The sequence below is a fragment of the Coregonus lavaretus genome, assembly GCF_964263955.1.
Source record: "Coregonus lavaretus genome assembly, chromosome: 12".
NCBI classification, from domain to species: Eukaryota; Metazoa; Chordata; class Actinopteri; order Salmoniformes; family Salmonidae; genus Coregonus; species Coregonus lavaretus.
This window is the reverse complement of record NC_139999.1, coordinates 42,921,571-42,940,424: the sequence shown is the minus strand read 5'-3', so window position 1 is coordinate 42,940,424 and position 18,854 is coordinate 42,921,571. Positions and strand designations below refer to the sequence as shown.

The window sequence follows — 18,854 nt, the reverse complement described above, 5'->3', positions numbered from 1 at the left end:
TGAATCAGGCCTTCACGGTCGAATTGCTGCAAAGGAACCACTACTAAAGGACACCAATAAGAAGAAGAGACTTACTTGGGCCAAGAAACACGAGCAATGGACATTAGGCCGGTGGAAATGTGTCCTTTGGTCTGGAGTCCAAATTGGAGATTTTTGTTTCCAACCTCCAGTCTTTGTGAGACGCGGTGTTGGTGAACGGATGATCTCCGCATGTGTATTTCCCACCGTAAAGCATGGAGGAGGAGGTGTTATGGTGTGGGGGTGCTTTGCTGGTGACACTGTCAGTGATTTATTTGCAACTCAAGGTACACTTAACCAGCATGGCTACCACAGCATTCTGCAGCGATATACCATCCCATCTGGTTTGGGCTTAGTGGGACTATCTTTTGTTTTTCAACAGGACAATGACCCAACACACCTCCAGGCTGTGTAAGGGCTATTTGATGGAGTGCTGCATCAGATGACCTGGCCCCTACAATCCCCCAACCTCAACCAAATTGAGATGGTTTGGGATGAGTCGGACTGCAGAGTGAAGGAAAAGCAGCCAACAGGTGCTCAGCATATGTGGGAACTCCTTCAAGACTGTGGGAAAAGCATTCCAGGTGAAGCTGGTTAAGCGAATGCCAAGAGTGTGCAAAGCTGTCATCAAGGCAAAGGGTGGCTATTTGAAGAATCTCAAATATAAAATATATTTTGATTTGTTTAACACTTTTTTGGTTACTACATGATTCCATATGTGTTATTTCATAGTTTTGATGTCTTCACTATTATTCTACAATGTAGAAAATAGTAAAAATAAAGAAAAACCCTTGAATGAGTAGGTGTTCTAAAACTTTTGACCGGTAGTGTATGGTGTGTCTTACCTAGTATTTCAGAAAAGTTCTATTAGACACAGATGTGACACCAATACAATGTAATCAGTCAAAAAAGCCCAGACAAAGGACCTGCTTCTCTAATTGTTTCCAATACTGCTGCAATGCATCAATACATATTCATAAAAACACCATCAGTATCTATTTCATAACAGTTACCAGGAAATTGGCTTTGCCATGGCAGTCAAAAAGAACACACTGTCCCAGATTTGTTTGTGAGATGTATGTTTTTACAAGATGATTCTCAACCACTGGCTGATCCTTGTGACTTATTCCGCGTTAATGTTCTTGTCCGAACAAGGACATTTCTGGCATGCTAACTGGTTGTAGTTATACATGTGCCGCGTTCAACAAGTTAGCAAGTCATAAATAAATAAATAAACTACAAAGCAATTGACCGTATTTTTTTGTTTTATTTATTTAACCTTTATTTAACTAGGCAAGTCAGTTAAGAACAGATTCTTATTTACAATGACAGCCTACCCCGGCCAAACCCGGACGACACTGGGCCAATTGTGCGCCGCCCTATGGGACTCCCAATCACGTCCGGTTTATGGGCAACCTGTTCTATTTGGCATTGACTGAATAAAACCGAATAGAAAGAGTTAGTCATATCTTAGAGAGGACAAAATAATGAAAAAGTATTTCCCAGAAAATACTGTAGACACAGTCATTGTCTTTGTTCTCTGTTTGGAAACACACATGCACGCACACACGTGGTTTCGAGCATTTCACTCAAGCTATAATTAGGTATGCCAGTAATTCAGGTGACTGATAAAAAGTGTGATGACAGAAAATCCCAAATACATTCCTTACTCACTCACCTTCAACCGTGGCCATAGGGTTCATCGGGAGCTGGGATGTGAGAACAGAGCCGGGAGCAGAGCGGTGATTGGCTAGAGAGACGCTGGTGACCTGTCTGTCACTCAGGCACACAGGAGTTTAAATACCTGCGCTACCTGTCTCTCCCAAGAAAACGCTTCTCATCGCATCACTTCTTCTGAACGTGACAGCAGCAAAATGAGGAAATATTGGTGCAGTTTCACGGACGAAATATTTAAAAACCATGCGGCCACTGACACGGTAGGATGACATTCAACTATGTTTGTGTAGCAGTCAATTATATCATGGTTGATGGGAGGAATGATATTTCAACCAAAGCAACTTCATTCTGATGACTGTCTTTTAATTGATCTTGTTAGCCTGGGGATGAGGTTACTTTTTTTAGTCAGCATATAAAGAGGGTGATTGGTGAATAGACAATACTTGCACAGCCCAAATAACAAATTGGTAGATGTGGTTACAAACTGATTTGTCTCTATTGCATACAACTTGCATCGGCTACTAATGTTCCCCTATTGTCACTCTTAATAAAGAAAGACTAATTCCATTGTGTTGCCAGTATGGAACAATGGCCTACCATTGTCTTCTAAGCTATTGAAATCTGCTCTTACTTACTATTAACATCCCTGTGTCTGTCCGTCCATCTGTCTGTCCGTCATACAGGTTAAGGATGACCATGAAAAGCAGCAGCAGGACTCCCATGTGGGAAGCAATGACGAGAATATTGACCGGGGGAACTGGACCAATAAGAGGGAGTACATGTTGTCTATGATTGGCTACGCTGTGGGTCTGGGGAACGTATGGAGGTTCCCCTACCTGGCCTATAAGAACGGAGGAGGTAAGTGGAAACACACACACACACACACACTCACACAGACACTCACATACTCCCTCAGTGAGATAAGCCTGCTTAATGTGCAGGAGTGACAATGGGAACTCAATACCCTATAATCAAACTTATAAACTTAATCATGGCAGAACGTTCTTAAGGCATAGTTCAGATTGTTGTATTTGCATTGGTTTTAAGACCATACACAGTCCCACCATCCACTGGCCACCCCTCTCTCTCTCTCCCCCTCTCTCTCTCTCTCTCTCTCTCCCCCCTCCAGGTGCTTTCCTCATCCCATATTTTATCATGCTAACTGTTGCTGGTATCCCTTTGTTCTTCCTGGAGAGTTCCTTCGGTCAGTTCTGCAGCCAAGGCCCTGTCAATGTGTGGAGGGCTCTGCCCATATTTCAGGGTAAGACTAACCCCTACTGCCGTATCTATAACCCTTTTAGCCCATGCTCCAGTTACCTATTACTCTTGGCCTTAACCCTTCATTGTTAGCAAATATGTAACGTGTACGCAATTTGTTGGAAGCTCCACCACTATACTGTTTATATCTAAGCAGATCCTTCAGATCTGTTAACATTGAAGGGTAAGGGCCAAGGGGGAGGGGTAAAGAGTGAATTGGGACTGGCTGTAAGACTGTTTTTTCCAAGACTAGGAGCTCATCTATTCACTTCACCACTCAGACCTTTCTCTGTGTTTGAGTTTTGTGTGAGCAGCCAGCCCATTATACCACTGGATCAGCCATATTGACCTTAGGGGAGATTGGTCTCACGTTTGTTTAAACAGTGTAGTAATGGTTAACCATACGACCTGAACCGTAACTCTTTATGGGTGGGAGTTCAGAGGATATATCAGTACAGCCACAGGGCTAACCCTAACTCCAAGGTTGCCAGTCCATTTATCTACCCAACCCCTGGTTTAACCTATAACCCTAAGGCTGCTGCGTGCCATCCCTTTTCTTACCCAGCCCCAGGTTCAGTGGATCACTGGGTCACTCTGTCAGACTGGCCTCTACAGGTAAACTGCCAAAATAAAGTAAACACTTGAGTAAATGAGGGATACAATTTATATTAAAAGCAGGTGCTTCCACACAGGTGTGGTTCCTGAGTTAATTAAACAATTAATGCTTAAGGTCATGTATAAAACTGCCCAGTTGCCCATTATTTTGTCTATCATGGCTAGAAGAAGATCGACTGGTGTGCTGACTCAAGCGCAATGGAATTGTCGACACATTGTTCACCCATCTTGGAATACCTGATGGTAAAATGCTGACTCTTCTACCTCCTGAGGGAGTTTTCAGCTGTTATCGTGACTGCTGTATACATTCCACCTCAGGAAAAATAACAAGCTGGCACTTAACGAACTGTAAGAGGCTATAAACAAGCAGGAAAACTTACATCAGGAGGATCACCGACCCGGAGGACTGAGTGATTTCGCTCGCCAAGACCGACATGAGCACGCCCCCATCCACATCGACGGGGCTGCAGTGGAGTGGGTCGAAAGCTTCAAGTTCCTCGGTGTCCAAATCACTAAGGACTTAAACTGCTCCACACACACGCACACAGTTGTGAAGGCACGACAGCACGTCTTCCCCCTCTGGAGGTTAAAAAGGTTTGGCATGGGCCCTCAAATCTTCAAAGTTCTACAGCTGTACTATTGAGAACATCTTAACTGGCTGCATCACTGCTTGGTATGGCAATAGCACCGCCCTCGATCGCATGACGCTACAGAGGGTGGTGCGGACAGCACAGTACATCACTGGGGCTGAGCTCCCTGCCATCCAGGACTTCTATATGAGACGGTGTGAAAGAAAGGCCTGGAAAATCGCATCAAAACGCATAAAGTCTGACGCCAACAGGCTCCTGAACAGCTTCTATCCCCAAGCCATAAGATTGCTAAATAGCTAATTAAATAGCTAACTAAATGTATTTTATTTATATTTTTGCACTGTCAATGCACACTCACAGGGCTTTACAAACTCACACAACTGACACTCCAACACACACACAAACACTCACTTCACAATTTGCTCACACACATATAATATGCACATACATTTATACTGACTCTACACACACACACACCCACTCACAAACAATCATCATATATGCTGCTGCTACTCTGTTTATCATGTATCCTGATGCCTAGCCATCTTACCCATATACACTGCTCAAAAAAATAAAGGGAAAACTAAAATAACACATCCTAGATCTGAATGAATTAAATAATCTTATTAAATACTTTTTTCTTTACATAGTTGAATGTGCTGACAACAAAATCACACAAAAATTATCAATGGAAATCAAATGTATCAACCCATGGAGGTCTGGATTTGGAGTCACCCTCAAAATTCAAGTGGAAAACCACACTACAGGCTGATCCAACTTTGATGTCCTTAAAACAAGTCAAAATGAGGCTCAGTAGTGTGTGTGGCCTCCACGTGCCTGTATGACCTCCCTACAACGCCTGGGCATGCTCCTGATCAGGTGGCGGATGGTCTCCTGAGGGATCTCCTCCCAGACCTGGACTAAAGCATCCGCCAACTCCTGGACAGTCTGTGGTGCAACGTGGCGTTGGTGGATGGAGCGAGACATGATGTCCCAGATGTGCTCAATTGGATTCAGGTCTGGGGAATGGGCGGGCCAGTCCATAGCATCAATGCCTTCCTCTTGCAGGAACTGCTGACACACACCAGCCACATGAGGTCTAGCATTGTCTTGCATTATGAGGAACCCAGGGCCAACCGCACCAGCATATGGTCTCACAAGGGGTCTGAGGATCTCATCTCTGTACCTAATGGCAGTCAGGCTACCTCTGGCGAGCACATGGAGGGCTGTGCGGCCCCCCAAAGAAATGCCACCCCACACCATGACTGACCCACCGCCAAACCGGTCATGCTGGAGGATGTTGCAGGCAGCAGAACGTTCTCCACAGCGTCTCCAGACTCTGTCACGTCTGTCACATGTGCTCAGTGTGAACCTGCTTTCATCTGTGAAGAGCACAGGGCGCCAGTGGCGAATTTGCCAATCTTGGTGTTCTCTAGCAAATGCCAAACGTCCTGCACAGTGTTGGGCTGTAAGCACAACCCCCACCTGTGGACGTTGGGCCCTCATACCACCCTCATGGAGTCTGTTTCTGACCGTTAGAGCAGACACATGCACATTTGTGGCCTGCTGGAGGTAATTTTGCAGGGCTCTGGCAGTGCTCCTCCTGCTCCTCCTTGCACAAAGGCGGAGGTAGCAGTCCTGCTGCTGGGTTGTTGCCCTCCTACGGCCTCCTCCACGTCTCCTAATGTACTGGCCTGTCTCCTGGTAGCGCCTCCATGCTCTGGACACTACGCTGACAGACACAGCAAACCTTCTTGCCACAGCTCGCATTGATGTACCATCCTGGATGAGCTGCACTACCTGAGCCACTTGTGTGGGTTGTAGACTCCGTCTCATGCTACCACTAGAGTGAAAGCACCGCCAGCATTCAAAAGTGACCAAAACATCAGCCAGGAAGCATAGGAACTGAGAAGTGGTCTGTGGTCACCACCTGCAAAACCAGTCCTTTATTGGGGGTGTCTTGCTAATTGCCTATAATTTCCACCTGTTGTCTATTCCATTTGCACAACAGCATGTGAAATTTATTGTCAATCAGTGTTGCTTCCTAAGTGGACAGTTTGATTTCACAGAAGTGTGATTGACTTGGAGTTACATTGTGTTGTTTAAGTGTTCCCTTTATTTTTTGAGCAGTGTACATATCTACCTCTATCACTCCAGTATCCCTGCACATTGTCAACATGGTACTGGAACTGACAGATGCTGTATATAGTATGCTTACTTACTTTCTCATGTTCTTCTTATTTTTATTTCTTGTGTGTTTTTGTTCTACCTTATATTGTTTTTAGTATTACATTGTTATTGATTGTTGGGTATAGAGCTTGCAAGAAAGGCATTTCACTGTGCTTGTGCAGGTGACATTAAAACTTGATCTCAGTGATTTTGAAAGAGGGGTCCCAAAGGAGCATAGGGGGTTTAAAGGGTGTGTGTGTCTCAGTCACCAGATCTCAACCCAACTGACCACTTATGGGAGATTCTGGAGCGGCGGCTGATACTGCGTTTTCCACCACCATCAACAAAACAGTTTCAGACACTTGTAGAATCTATGCCAAGGTTCATTAAAGCTGTTCTGGCGGATCGTTTAAGACACTTTGTGTTTCCTTTATTCTGGCAGTTACATGTAGCTGCTTTATGAGCCAGAACACAGATTGCACTTTTATTGACTCATGGTAAAGACGTTACTCAGTATTGGAGTTACTCACTATAAATCATTCTATTGCTATTGTTTTTATATATTTACTGTCTACTGTAGTGTTTCCCAATCCTGGTCCTGGGGACCCCTAACCTAACGTAGCAGGCGTAGAAAGACACCTAAGCCGAGTCCCAACCATTTTTCAGGGGAAATGGAAGTTAGGTTGAAAATACTGTAGGTATCCCTGCTCAGGTTAAGACCCAGATGCAGACACAGGAGGCGGATAGTACGAGTCTCAGAGTGTATTACAGCACAAGGGGCAGGCAATCGGTAGCTCAAGCTAGGCAAAGAGTTGTAATCCAAATCAGAGTCAGGCAGGTACAGGACGGCAGGCAGGCAGGATCAGGGTCAGGACAGGCAGAAAGGTCAGAACTGGGAAGATTAGAAAAAGCAAAAACTAGCACACAGGAACACGCTGGTAGGACTTGACGGGACAAGCCAAACTGGCAACAGACAAACAGAATACGCAGGTATAAATACACATGAGGTAATGGGAGACACCTGGTGGGGGTTGGAGACAATCACAAAACAGTTGAAACAGATCAGGGTGTGACAGTAGCCCTGAAAAACAGAAACATCCACTTTCTGCCCAAGGACAACAAAAATGTGCAAACAAAAACGTACACCCCTTTGGGTCCCCAGAACCAGGTCAACAAAAAAAAACACTGGTCTAGGGTGTACATGTAAGCAGTTTCTTAGTCATACTTTTTGTTTGGGGGGGGATTTGTTTCAACTGAATTGTTTGCATCATTTCTAATCCCCTTATTTTATTTATTTTCTACACTTCTTTCCCTACCATCCCTACCCTAATTGGAGTAAACTAACAGACAACAATACTTCTACTGTCACGATCGTCAGGGAGAGACCAATGCGCAGCGTGTTGAACGAACATGGTTAACTTTATTATCTTTAGTGATAATATACAACAATAAACAAAACAAGAAACGACTCGTGAAGTCCATGGTAACAATGACCAACACCGAACAAGAACCCACAAACACAAAGGGAAAACAGACAGTTTAAATATGGCTCCCAATCAGAGACAACCAGCCAACAGCTGACACTCGTTGCCTCTGATTGGGAGTCACTCAGGCCAACATAGAAATAGACAAACTAGAACCCCCAACATAGAAATATAACACATAGAATAAACACACCCTGGCTCAACAAATAGAGTCCCAGAGCCAGGGTGTGACAGTACCCCCCCCAAAGGCGCGGACTGCGACCGCGCCTCAATAAGAGCAAAACAGGGGAGGGCTGGGTGGGCATACCTCCTCGGCGGCGGTTCTGGCTCCGGCCTTGCCCACCACCCTCCAATAAACCCCCCATAGCGCCCCTGGTCCGGTCTGGCCCCGCTGGCTGGAGCTGACCTGGACGTAGCAGGAGCGGCTAGCTTCAGCTCCGTTGTGGAGCAGTTGAGCGGTACCTGATTTGGCACCGATGACCCAGGCACGGGTTGTGCCGGACTGACGATGCGCACCCCTGGCTTGGTGCGTGAGGCAGGAACTGACCGGACCGGGCTGACGATGCGCACCCCTGGCTTGGTGCGTGGAGCAGCAACGGGCCGGACCGGGCTGACGATGCGCACCCCTAGCTTGGTGCGTGGAGCCGGAACGGGCCTCACCGGACTGATGACTCGCACCCCTGGCTTGGTGCGTGGAGCCGGAACGGGCCTCACCGGACTGACGATTCGCACCCCTGGCTTGGTGCGTGGAGCCGGAACGGGCCTCACCGGACTGACGACTCGCACCCCTGGCTTGGTGCGAGTAGCAGGAACGGGCCTCACCGGACTGACGACTCACACCCCTGGCTTGGTGCGAGTAGCAGGAACAGGCTGGACCAGGCTGACGACTCGCACCCCTGGCTTGGTGCGAGTGGCAGGAACAGGCCGGGCCGGGCTGGCGACGCGCACCGTAGGCTTGGTGCGAGTGGCAGGAACAGGCCGGGCCGGGCTGGCGACGCACACCATAGACTTGGTGCGAGTGGCAGGAACAGGCCGGGCCGGCGACGCACACCGTAGGCTTGGTGCGAGGGGCAGGAACAGGCCGGGCCGGGCTGGCGACGCACACCGTAGGCTTGGTGCGAGGGGCAGGAACAGGCCGGGCCGGGCTGGCGACGCACACCGTAGGCTTGGTGCGAGTGGCAGGAACAGGCCGGGCCGGGCTGGCGACGCGCACCGTATACTTGGTGCGAGTGGCAGGAACAGGCCGGGCCGGGCTGGCGACGCGCACCGTAGACTTGGTGCGAGTGGCAGGAACAGGCCGGGCCGGGCTGGCGACGCGCACCGTAGACTTGGTGCGTGGAGCAGGGACAGGCCGGACTGGGCTGGCGACGCACACCGTAGGCTTGGTGCGTGGAGCAGGAACAGGCCGGACTGGGCTGACGACGCACCCCGTAGGCTTGGTGCGTGGAGCAGGAACAGGCCGGACTGGGCTGGCGACGCACACCGTAGGCTTGGTGCGTGGAGCAGGAACAGGCCGGACTGGGCTGACGACGCACCCCGTAGGCTTGGTGCGTGGAGCAGGGACAGGCCGGACCGGGCTGGCGACGCATACCGTAGGCTTGGTGCGAGGAGCAGGGACAGGCCGGACCAGGCTGGCGACGTGCACCGTACACTTGGTGCGAGGGGCCGGAACAGGCCGGACCGTACTGGGGACACACACCACTGGCTCTACCTCGGGATCTGGAATGGGCCGGACCGGACTGGTAACACACCCCAGTACCTCTCGCCGTGCCTCTACACCTTCCCTCCCTGCTTTGACCAGTGGCCCCCGTAACCTGGTGGCCTTCTGAATCCGCCCCTTTTCTGCCTCCGTCAGCCCCGTCGTCCATGCCGTGTGCCCCCCCCTAAAAATTTTCTGGGGTTGCCTCTCGCCTGTCCGACGTTGACACTGCTGACGCCGCTGCTCCTCTTTCGCCAGGGCCTTTCCCGGCGCTTCCTCCCATGTCCAGTCCAAGTTCTGCTCCTGGACACGCTGCTTGGTCCTTACTTGGTGGGTTCTTCTGTCACGATCGTCAGGGAGAGACCAATGCGCAGCGTGTTGAACGAACATGGTTAACTTTATTATCTTTAGTGATAATATACAACAATAAACAAAACAAGAAACGACTCGTGAAGTCCACGGTAACAATGACCAACACCGAACAAGAACCCACAAACACAAAGGGGAAACAGACAGTTTAAATATGGCTCCCAATCAGAGACAACCAGCCAACAGCTGACACTCGTTGCCTCTGATTGGGAGTCACTCAGGCCAACATAGAAATAGACAAACTAGAACCCCCAACATAGAAATATAACACATAGAATAAACACACCCTGGCTCAACAAATAGAGTCCCAGAGCCAGGGTGTGACATCTACTGCTACTTATAGATATTTCACTCACATCTACAGTACCTGTAGTTAAATAATTATACATATATTCCTAATTTCTTCTTTGTTCAATTGCTGGATTTTCACCCACAGCGGCACAGTCATACTTGTTTGTGACTCACCTATTATTTATTTTCATTGCCACTGCAGTTATTCTAGCGTGTACTGTGGTGGATCAATGACACACTTATCATACTTCTTATCATATACTCTGTCAGGTCTTCCTTGGAATAGAGAATGTTTACCTCAGTGGAACTTCCTTGTTTAGATAAATCTTAAGAAAAGGAACTACAACATGACAGGTTGACCAGTACACCAGGAATCTCTGGTTCTAGCTGTTTGGCTGAATCAGTATGTGATAAATATGAAACTTCAGAGACCCTGTCACGTTCGTTTACAGACGGGACGGACCAAGGCGCAGCATGATATACGTACATGTTTATTTAAATGAATAAACAACCGACAAAACAACAAACCGACGAAACGTGAAGTCCAAGGCAGCACAACACAACATACCTTAACCGGAACAAGATCCCACAACCCACTAGTGCCAATAGGCTGCCTAAGTATTGTCCCCAATCAGAGACAACGAGCGACAGCTGCCTCTGATTGGGAACCACACCGGCTAACATAGATCTAGACAACATAGAAAATCACACCCTGACTCAACAAATGAGAGTCCCCAGAGTCAGGGCGTGACAGACCTGCATGTCTTGTCAATGAAGTGACTTTGCTATCATGGATAGGGACAATTCACCTCAATTCAATCTCTGCAGGAAGTGAAGTGAAGTGAAATTCAGATTCAAATATTGAAGAATCCTCCTTGATAAAAAACAAATGGTAGTTCCGTGTAAACCTTTCCCCTCTACCTCTTCTCCCTCTCCTCTCCAGGTGTGGGTGTAGCCATGGTTTTGGTCAGTACGTTAGTAGGCATCTACTATAACGTCATCATTGCCTACAGTCTCTACTACATGTTTGCATCCTTCCAGTCCCCTCTGCCATGGAGCGACTGTTTCTACTGGTCCAACAGCAACTGTAGCCTCACTCCTAGAGGTACCTGTTTTATAATGTAGCATCACATCTAAAGATGTAGGGAAGTTTCCATGTTGTGCAGCTTTTACTCTTCTGTTGTGTTAATTAGGCTCCAAACAGAAGAAAACCTGGACCTTGTCCAATATTTTTAATTTTACGTTGCTAAACATATAGAAACATGTTCCATTGTGTGCTTTAATGAACATGACCCAGGTGAACCAGAAAAGAGTGCCCAGTAACTCTGCCACTTTGACTAATGACTTCTGACCTTTACAGAAGTGTGCAACGTTACAACAGCTTCCAACTGGAGTGTGCCAGTACTTACAGCCAACATGACGGTGTGGGAGAATGGGACCTGCCCAGAGGGAAACATAGTCAGCATTCCAGTACAGAGTCCCAGCGAACAGTACTGGGAGTGAGTAACACACCCACACACCACAATTCTATTTCATTTTTGCTCGCAGTCGAAAATACTTCAGTGGTAGCGCAGGTTGTGTTGAATGCCAGGTTGTCTGTAATGAGGTGTGTAAACTGAGCCTGTCTGTAAGACAGGTTAGCGTTTTTCACCATTAATATTGTTCTGGAGGCAGCTCTACAGAGTGGTCAATAGCTGGCACAGCCACAAAGTCATAAAATTAGATTTTATACCTTAACCCTAACCTTAACCACACTGCTAACCCTAAGGCCTAACCTTAACCTTAACCCTACTTTAAAGAAAGTATCACTGCCTCCTTCTCACAAATGATCCAAAAAATATAAAAATTAAATAAAGTTGGTTCAACACAGTGGCGGGTCATTTTGACCCTAGGACAACGGGAGGGTTAAATCAAGACCAAAAAGCACATTTTAGTTTTCATGAATTTTTACAATATATCCAGTCGGTAAGATGGTCTATCTGTCTGTGTGTCCCTCCCCAGCCTGGTGGCCTTACAAAGGTCTAGTAGTCTGGATGAGACTGGTCCGGTGGTCTGGCATCTGGCTCTCTGCCTGCTGCTGGGATGGCTGCTTATCGCCGCTGCCCTATACAAAGGCATCAAGTCCTCAGGAAAGGTCAGTATGACCCAGATCCATTTTGTGTGTGTGAGTTGGTCCTGTCTTTCTGATGTGTTTGTGTATGTTGTGTGTCTAATAATTGTTTGTGTGTCTGTCACCAGGTTGTGTATTTCACCGCTACATTTCCCTATGTGGTCTTGCTGCTTCTGCTGATCCGTGGAGTGACACTAGAAGGTGCCAGAGACGGTATCGAGTTCTATATCGGCTCCCAGTCCAACCTCACCAAACTGGGAGAGGCAGAGGTCAGGGACTAACCTCTCACCTTTCACCTTTGACCTTTCACCTCATCTCTTCTCAGGATCAAACCACTACCCTTTAACCCCACTAGGTCAGGGTTCCTCTCACCATATCTGCCACTGATCAGATGGAGAGGCAGTATTAGTTTACCAGTTAGTTATGTTGCACAAAGAGCAGGGCGATCGCTCCAGTTTGAAGTCGAAGTTAGACGTCCATCCAGGTCCCAAGAACGTCTGGGATTGTCTTCAAAACAGTCCACTAGGGGCAACGGTGAGCACTATTACATTCAAGTAGGCTGGCAGCTTGCTAGGTTGTTGTGGACATGGATGTGCGTATAAGCCATGCTCCAGTGCCAAAGGTTGAATGTCCAATCCCAGTGTTAGACAATTCAATGTTTTGTTTTAAGCCTTTCCCAAACTTTAACCCTTAACCACTCTGAATTAATTCCTAAACTTAACCCTATTTTAACCCTATGCCCAAACCTTATCCCTTAACGAGACACGAAACACAAGTGTTTTCGGTTTCACTTTTGTGGAGTTATGTAACAGTGTCTCAACTTAAATATCAAAAACCGTTGTTTACCTTGACTTCACCCTTAGACGTTTGGAAAAACGTGAACAAACATCAAATTTCAAAGTCAAACTCTGATACCTTGTAGCAAAGAGATGGTTCACTCAAAATGCATAATTGATTGCTGTTGAAAGTTACTGAGGCTGACTGTGCCTTCTGTGCTTGTGCCTGTGTCTGTGGCAGGTGTGGAGGGATGCAGCGACACAGATTTTCTATTCGCTGTCGATAGCGTGGGGTGGAGTCACAGCCTTGTCCTCTTATAACAAGTTCCACAACAATGTGTTCAAGGATGCGCTGATCGTCTGCCTCACCAACTGTGGTACGGGACACTCACAAAACACACACACAAAACACACACACACCAGACCGAAGCTAATTGCATCATAGAAACTAGGAAATATACATTGAAGAACACTGTTCCAGTTCTTTCATTGTGTTCCAGTACCAGTGTGTTTGATCCTTCTTAATGTCACTGTATAGGTACCAGTGTGTTTGCAGGCTTCGCCATCTTCTCCATCCTAGGTCACATGGCTCATGTCTACGGAAAGCCTGTATCAGAGGTTGCCCAGGCAGGTCAGTAGTACACCACTGTACTGTATTCAGCTTTACCTGACACGATAACCACCTAACAAACTAACAGTGTGTGTGTGTAGGTTTTGGCCTAGCATTTATTGCATACCCTGATGCCCTGTCCAAGCTTCCCATCTCTCCTCTCTGGTCCATCCTCTTCTTCTTCATGCTGCTCACACTCGGACTCGACTCGCAGTTCGCTGGCATAGGTCAGTCACAGACACACATACACACACTACTAACTAGAACTAGACAATGACCCCTGACCTCTGACTCTTGACCTCTGTTCCCTCAGAGGTCATCTCCACCTGCCTACAGGACGCCTTCCCTGAAACCTTCAAATCAAAAAACTCCATCATCCTTGTGGCTACCTGTGCCATCCTCTTCCTGCTTGGCCTGCCGTGCGTAACCCAGGTAGGTCCTTAGTTACCGTGACAGAAGGAAGTCCTTAGATACCACAATTTCCTTCGCTGTTGACCATTTTGTGCAAATTAATTCATGCTTTATGTGTGTGTATTTGTGTGTGTGATAACTGTGTGTGTGTCTCTCCAGGCAGGGATATACTGGGTGACTCTGATGGATCAGTTCTGTGCTGGCTTTGTTCTACTGATCGCTGCTCTGCTGGAGCTCATTGGAGTCTTCTACATCTACGGTAAATTGAAATATGCTACATACAGATGTAGGATCTTAATTTGAGCCAGTTTGCTAAAGCAGGAAAATAATCCTGCAGCAACAGGAAAAGTGAATTATTATGTGGATTGTAATGAATGGGAAGTCTTATGTAGGTATTAATAATTTTTTTGTTAGGGAAAATCAAGTCTGACATTTTAAAGTGGGAATTAGAAGCCTTTTTAAACCTCGAATACACTACAAGTTTGCATTTCCTGCTGTGCAGGAAAATTCTCAGCAACAAAAGAGTGATCAAATTAAGATCCTACATCTGTACAGGTAACTACAAAATAATAGAAACACTTCAGTAAATAAGGGATACAAATTATATTGAAAGCAGGTGCTTCCACACAGGTGTGGTTCCTGAGCTAATTAAGCAATTAACATCCCATCATGCTTAGGGTCATGTATAACAATGCTGGGCAGGCCATTATTTTGGCCATTATTTTTGCTACCATGGCTATGTCCCTATAGGATGACAATGCCCCCATCCGCAGAGCACAAGTGGTCACTGAATGATTTGATGAGCATGAAATATTTAAACCATATGCCATGGCCGTCTCAGTCACCAGATCTCAACCCTATTGAACACTTATGGGAGATTCTGGAGAAGCGCCTGAGACAGCGTTTTCCACCACCATCAACAAAACATCAAATTATGGGATTTATCGTGGAAGATTGGTGTCACATCCCTCCAACAGAGTTCCAGACACTTGTAGAATCTATGCCAAGGTGCATTGAAGCTGTTCTGGCTCGTGGTGGCCCAACGCCGAGCAGCCCAGCGACACAAGCCCACAGGAAGAGCTAAATGCCTTCTATGCAAGCAACACTGAACCATGCATGAGAGCACCAGCTGTTCTGGACGACTGTGTGATCTCACTCTCCGTTGCTGATGTGAGTAAAACCTTTAATAGGGTAACATTTGCAAGGCTGCAGAGCCAGACGGTAAACAAGGACACGTACTCAGAGCATACGCTGACCAGCTTGCAAGTGGTCCTCTGTAGCTCAGCTGGTAGAGCACGGCGCTTGTAACGCCAAGGTAGTGGGTTCGATCCCCGGGACCACCCATCCACAAAAATGTATGCACGCATGACTGTAAGTCGCTTTGGATAAAATATTATTATAAGTGTCTTCACTGTTACACCAACTTGTTTCAAGTAGACCACCAAAGTCCCTGTGCCCAAGAACGCCAAGGTAACGTGCCTAAATGACTATCACCCCGTAGCAGTCACATCTATAGCCATGAAATGCTTTGAAAGGCTGGTCATGGCTCACATCAACACAATCATCCTAGACGCCCTGGACCCACCAATTCTCGAACCAATAGGACCCTGAACAGCTTCTACCCGCAAGCCATAAGACTGCTAAACAAGACTGCTAAATAGCTTATCAAATGGCTACCAGACTACCTGCATTCCCAGCTAACAATTCTAGGAAGAGGTCAATATATATATATATATATATATATATATATATATGCTACACACAATGTTCCCCTAATGTTTGAGTGTCCAGTTTTTCCTTTGTTAGGGGAACATTCTATCTACGTTAGCACAAACCTTCTGAGGACCTTTTTAGCATGTTTAGGTGTTAAAGTTAGGAGAATATTCCCTTAATGCCAAACAGAAATGATCTAGAATGTGGTTATAATGTTCTCAGAATATACAACATTCATGTTCTAGACACGTTTTATGGGAAGTTGCAAGAACATTCATGTGTCCAGTTTTCTGAGGGTTAGGAGAATATTCCATAAATGTCCCACCAAACATACACAGAACATGGTTGCCATGTTTTCAGATTATACAATATTAGTGTTCTAGATGCGTTTCATGGGAATGTTGGAAAAACTTTTCTGTGTATCAGTTGTCCGGACGTCGCCTGATGGTCCCAAGGAAACGTTCTCCAAAATGTTTCACTACGCATCACGCCTTGTTACTGTTGCCAAGCCCATCAAGGCCCTGATTGGTGAACCACTGATCCGTTCACAGCTCTTTTTGTCTGTTGGCAAGTTTAGGGACAATCACACACATTGATTTTAAATTTACATATTTAACACACATGATTACATTGTGCATGTACACTTATTCAACATGTCCTCACCTGGGACTTGAACTCAGATCTTCCTGCTATGCCACCATGTCTGTGTCAGTTATCAGTTAATTTGACTATTCTATCATCATCGACTAAATTTAATTATTTCAATAATTTAAGGGCTTTCTGTATAGTTTTCGAATGTTGGTGGGGCATACACTTTCACACACACTGCTACTTTCTATTATCTATCCTGTTGCATAGTCACTTTACCCCTACTATATAAACATAGCTACCTCAATTACCTCGTACCATTGCACATCGACTTGGTACTGGTTCTCCCTGTATATAGCCATGTTATTGCTATTCACTGTGTATTTATTCTTCTTGTCACTATTTTAATGGTTTTATGTTTATCTTTAACTCTGCGTTGTTGGAAAATAACCTGTTAGTATTTCCCCTGTTAGTCTACAAATTACATGACAAATAACATTGGATTTAAGACACCTTATTTACATTTTAGTCATTTAGCAGACGCTCTTATCCAGAGCGACTTACAGGAGCAATTAGGGTTAAGTGCCTTGCTCAAGGGCACATCGACAGCTTTTTCACCTAGTCGGCTCAGGGATTAGAACCAGCCACCTTTCGGTTACTGGCACAACGCTCTTAACCACTAGGCTACCTGCCGCCCCTTATGTTGGTGTTTCCTTTTTAGTTGGCAGTTACCTATTCTATGACATGTATTACGTGTATGTGTGTAGGAGGAAACCGTTTCATTAAGGACATAGAGATGATGATTGGGACGAGGAGCTTTCTCTTCTGGCTGTGGTGGAGAGCATGTTGGTTCTTCATCTCTCCCGCCATCATCATTGTGAGTTCTCTCTCTCTCTGCCTCTCTGTCTCTGTCTTCCTCTTTAGAACTTAGATTCTATCCTACCTGGCTCTCTGTTCAATGGTCCTCATTTCTCTAACCCCTTTGTTTCTCTAACAGACGTAAGCACACTCTCTAACGCCTGTGTGTGTGTGTGTGTGTGTGTGTGTATGTTGTTGTTGTTGATGTGTAGGTGATCCTGGTGTGGTCGTTGTTGACGTTCCGTCCCCCGTCCTACGGTACGGTGCAGTACCCTGCGTGGGGGGTGGCTCTAGGATGGTGTATGATCGCCTTCTGTCTCATCTGGATCCCCCTCCTCGCTATCTGGAAAATACTCACCTCCCAAGGAAACCCTTGGCAGGTGGGTGTGTGTTTGTGGGTGGCAGAGATGTGGCTCCTTTGGACTTCTGAGAGTGTTTGGAACTTCTCCTGCAATTGTCAGAATCCTTTTTTAGGATCTAGCGTCTGAAGTATCTGTCTGTGTGTCTCCAAGTGTCTGCAGTGTATGTGAATCCATTAAAGTTACATGAATGTGTCTCTGTCTGCAGCGTCTGTGTGCTGTGTGTTCTCCTGTGGAGAGTTGGGGTCCGTACCTGGAGGTCCACTGGGGAGAGGGTTATGCAGATGGACGATGGTACTACAGGAAGAACTCTGTCCACCTGCCAGACAACAATGTTTACATCATCCCCAACAACCTCACACGCCTCTAACCCCCTGGTGTGTGTGTACAGTGGGGGAAAAAAGTATTTAGTCAGCCACCAATTGTGCAAGTTCTCCCACTTAAAAAGATGAGAGAGGCCTGTAATTTTCATCATAGGTACACGTCAACTATGACAGACAAAATGAGATTTTTTTTTCCAGAATATCACATTGTAGGATTTTTAATGAATTTATTTGCAAATTATGGTGGAAAATAAGTATTTGGTCAATAACAAAAGTTTCTCAATACTTTGTTATATACCCTTTGTTGGCAATGACACAGGTCAAACGTTTTCTGTAAGTCTTCACAAGGTTTTCACACACTGTTGCTGGTATTTTGGCCCATTCCTCCATGCAGATCTCCTCTAGAGCAGTGATGTTTTGGGGCTGTCGCTGGGCAACACGGACTTTCAACTCCCTCCAAATATTTTCTATGGGGTTGAGATCTGGAGACTGGCTAGGCCACTCCAGGACCTTGAAATGCTTCTTACAAAGCCACTCCTTCGTTGCCCGGGCGGTGTGTTTGGGATCATTGTCATGCTGAAAGACCCAGCCACGTTTCATCTTCAATGCCCTTGCTGATGGAAGGAGGTTTTCACTCAAAATCTCATGATACATGGCCCCATTCATTCTTTCCTTTACACGGATCAGTCGTCCTGGTCCCTTTGCAGAAAAACAGCCCCAAAGCATAATGTTTCCACCCCCATGCTTCACAGTAGGTATGGTGTTCTTTGGATGCAACTCAGCATTCTTTGTCCTCCAAACACGACGAGTTGAGTTTTTACCAAAAAGTTCTATTTTGGTTTCATCTGACCATATGACATTCTCCCAATCCTCTTCTGGATCATCCAAATGCACTCTAGCAAACTTCAGACGGGCCTGGACATGTACTGGCTTAAGC

The 18,854-nt window shown here is 46.3% G+C and overlaps 1 protein-coding gene across 1 annotated transcript; it reads left to right on the top strand.

The window, feature by feature from the left end:
• Positions 1 to 1,892: 1,892 nt before the first annotated feature.
• LOC311137879 (sodium- and chloride-dependent neutral and basic amino acid transporter B(0+)-like) lies at positions 1,893 to 17,964 on the top strand (the record flags this gene model as incomplete). The annotated part of the gene is made up of 15 exons (XM_084172486.1): positions 1,893 to 1,955; positions 2,379 to 2,553; positions 2,825 to 2,956; positions 11,113 to 11,274; positions 11,530 to 11,668; positions 12,171 to 12,303; positions 12,408 to 12,548; positions 13,297 to 13,432; positions 13,594 to 13,686; positions 13,767 to 13,892; positions 13,979 to 14,097; positions 14,236 to 14,335; positions 17,145 to 17,254; positions 17,448 to 17,615; positions 17,803 to 17,964. 15 exons carry the CDS (start codon positions 1,893 to 1,895, stop codon positions 17,962 to 17,964), a joined length of 1,959 nt encoding a protein of 652 aa, XP_084028612.1.
• Positions 17,965 to 18,854: the final 890 nt, after the last annotated feature.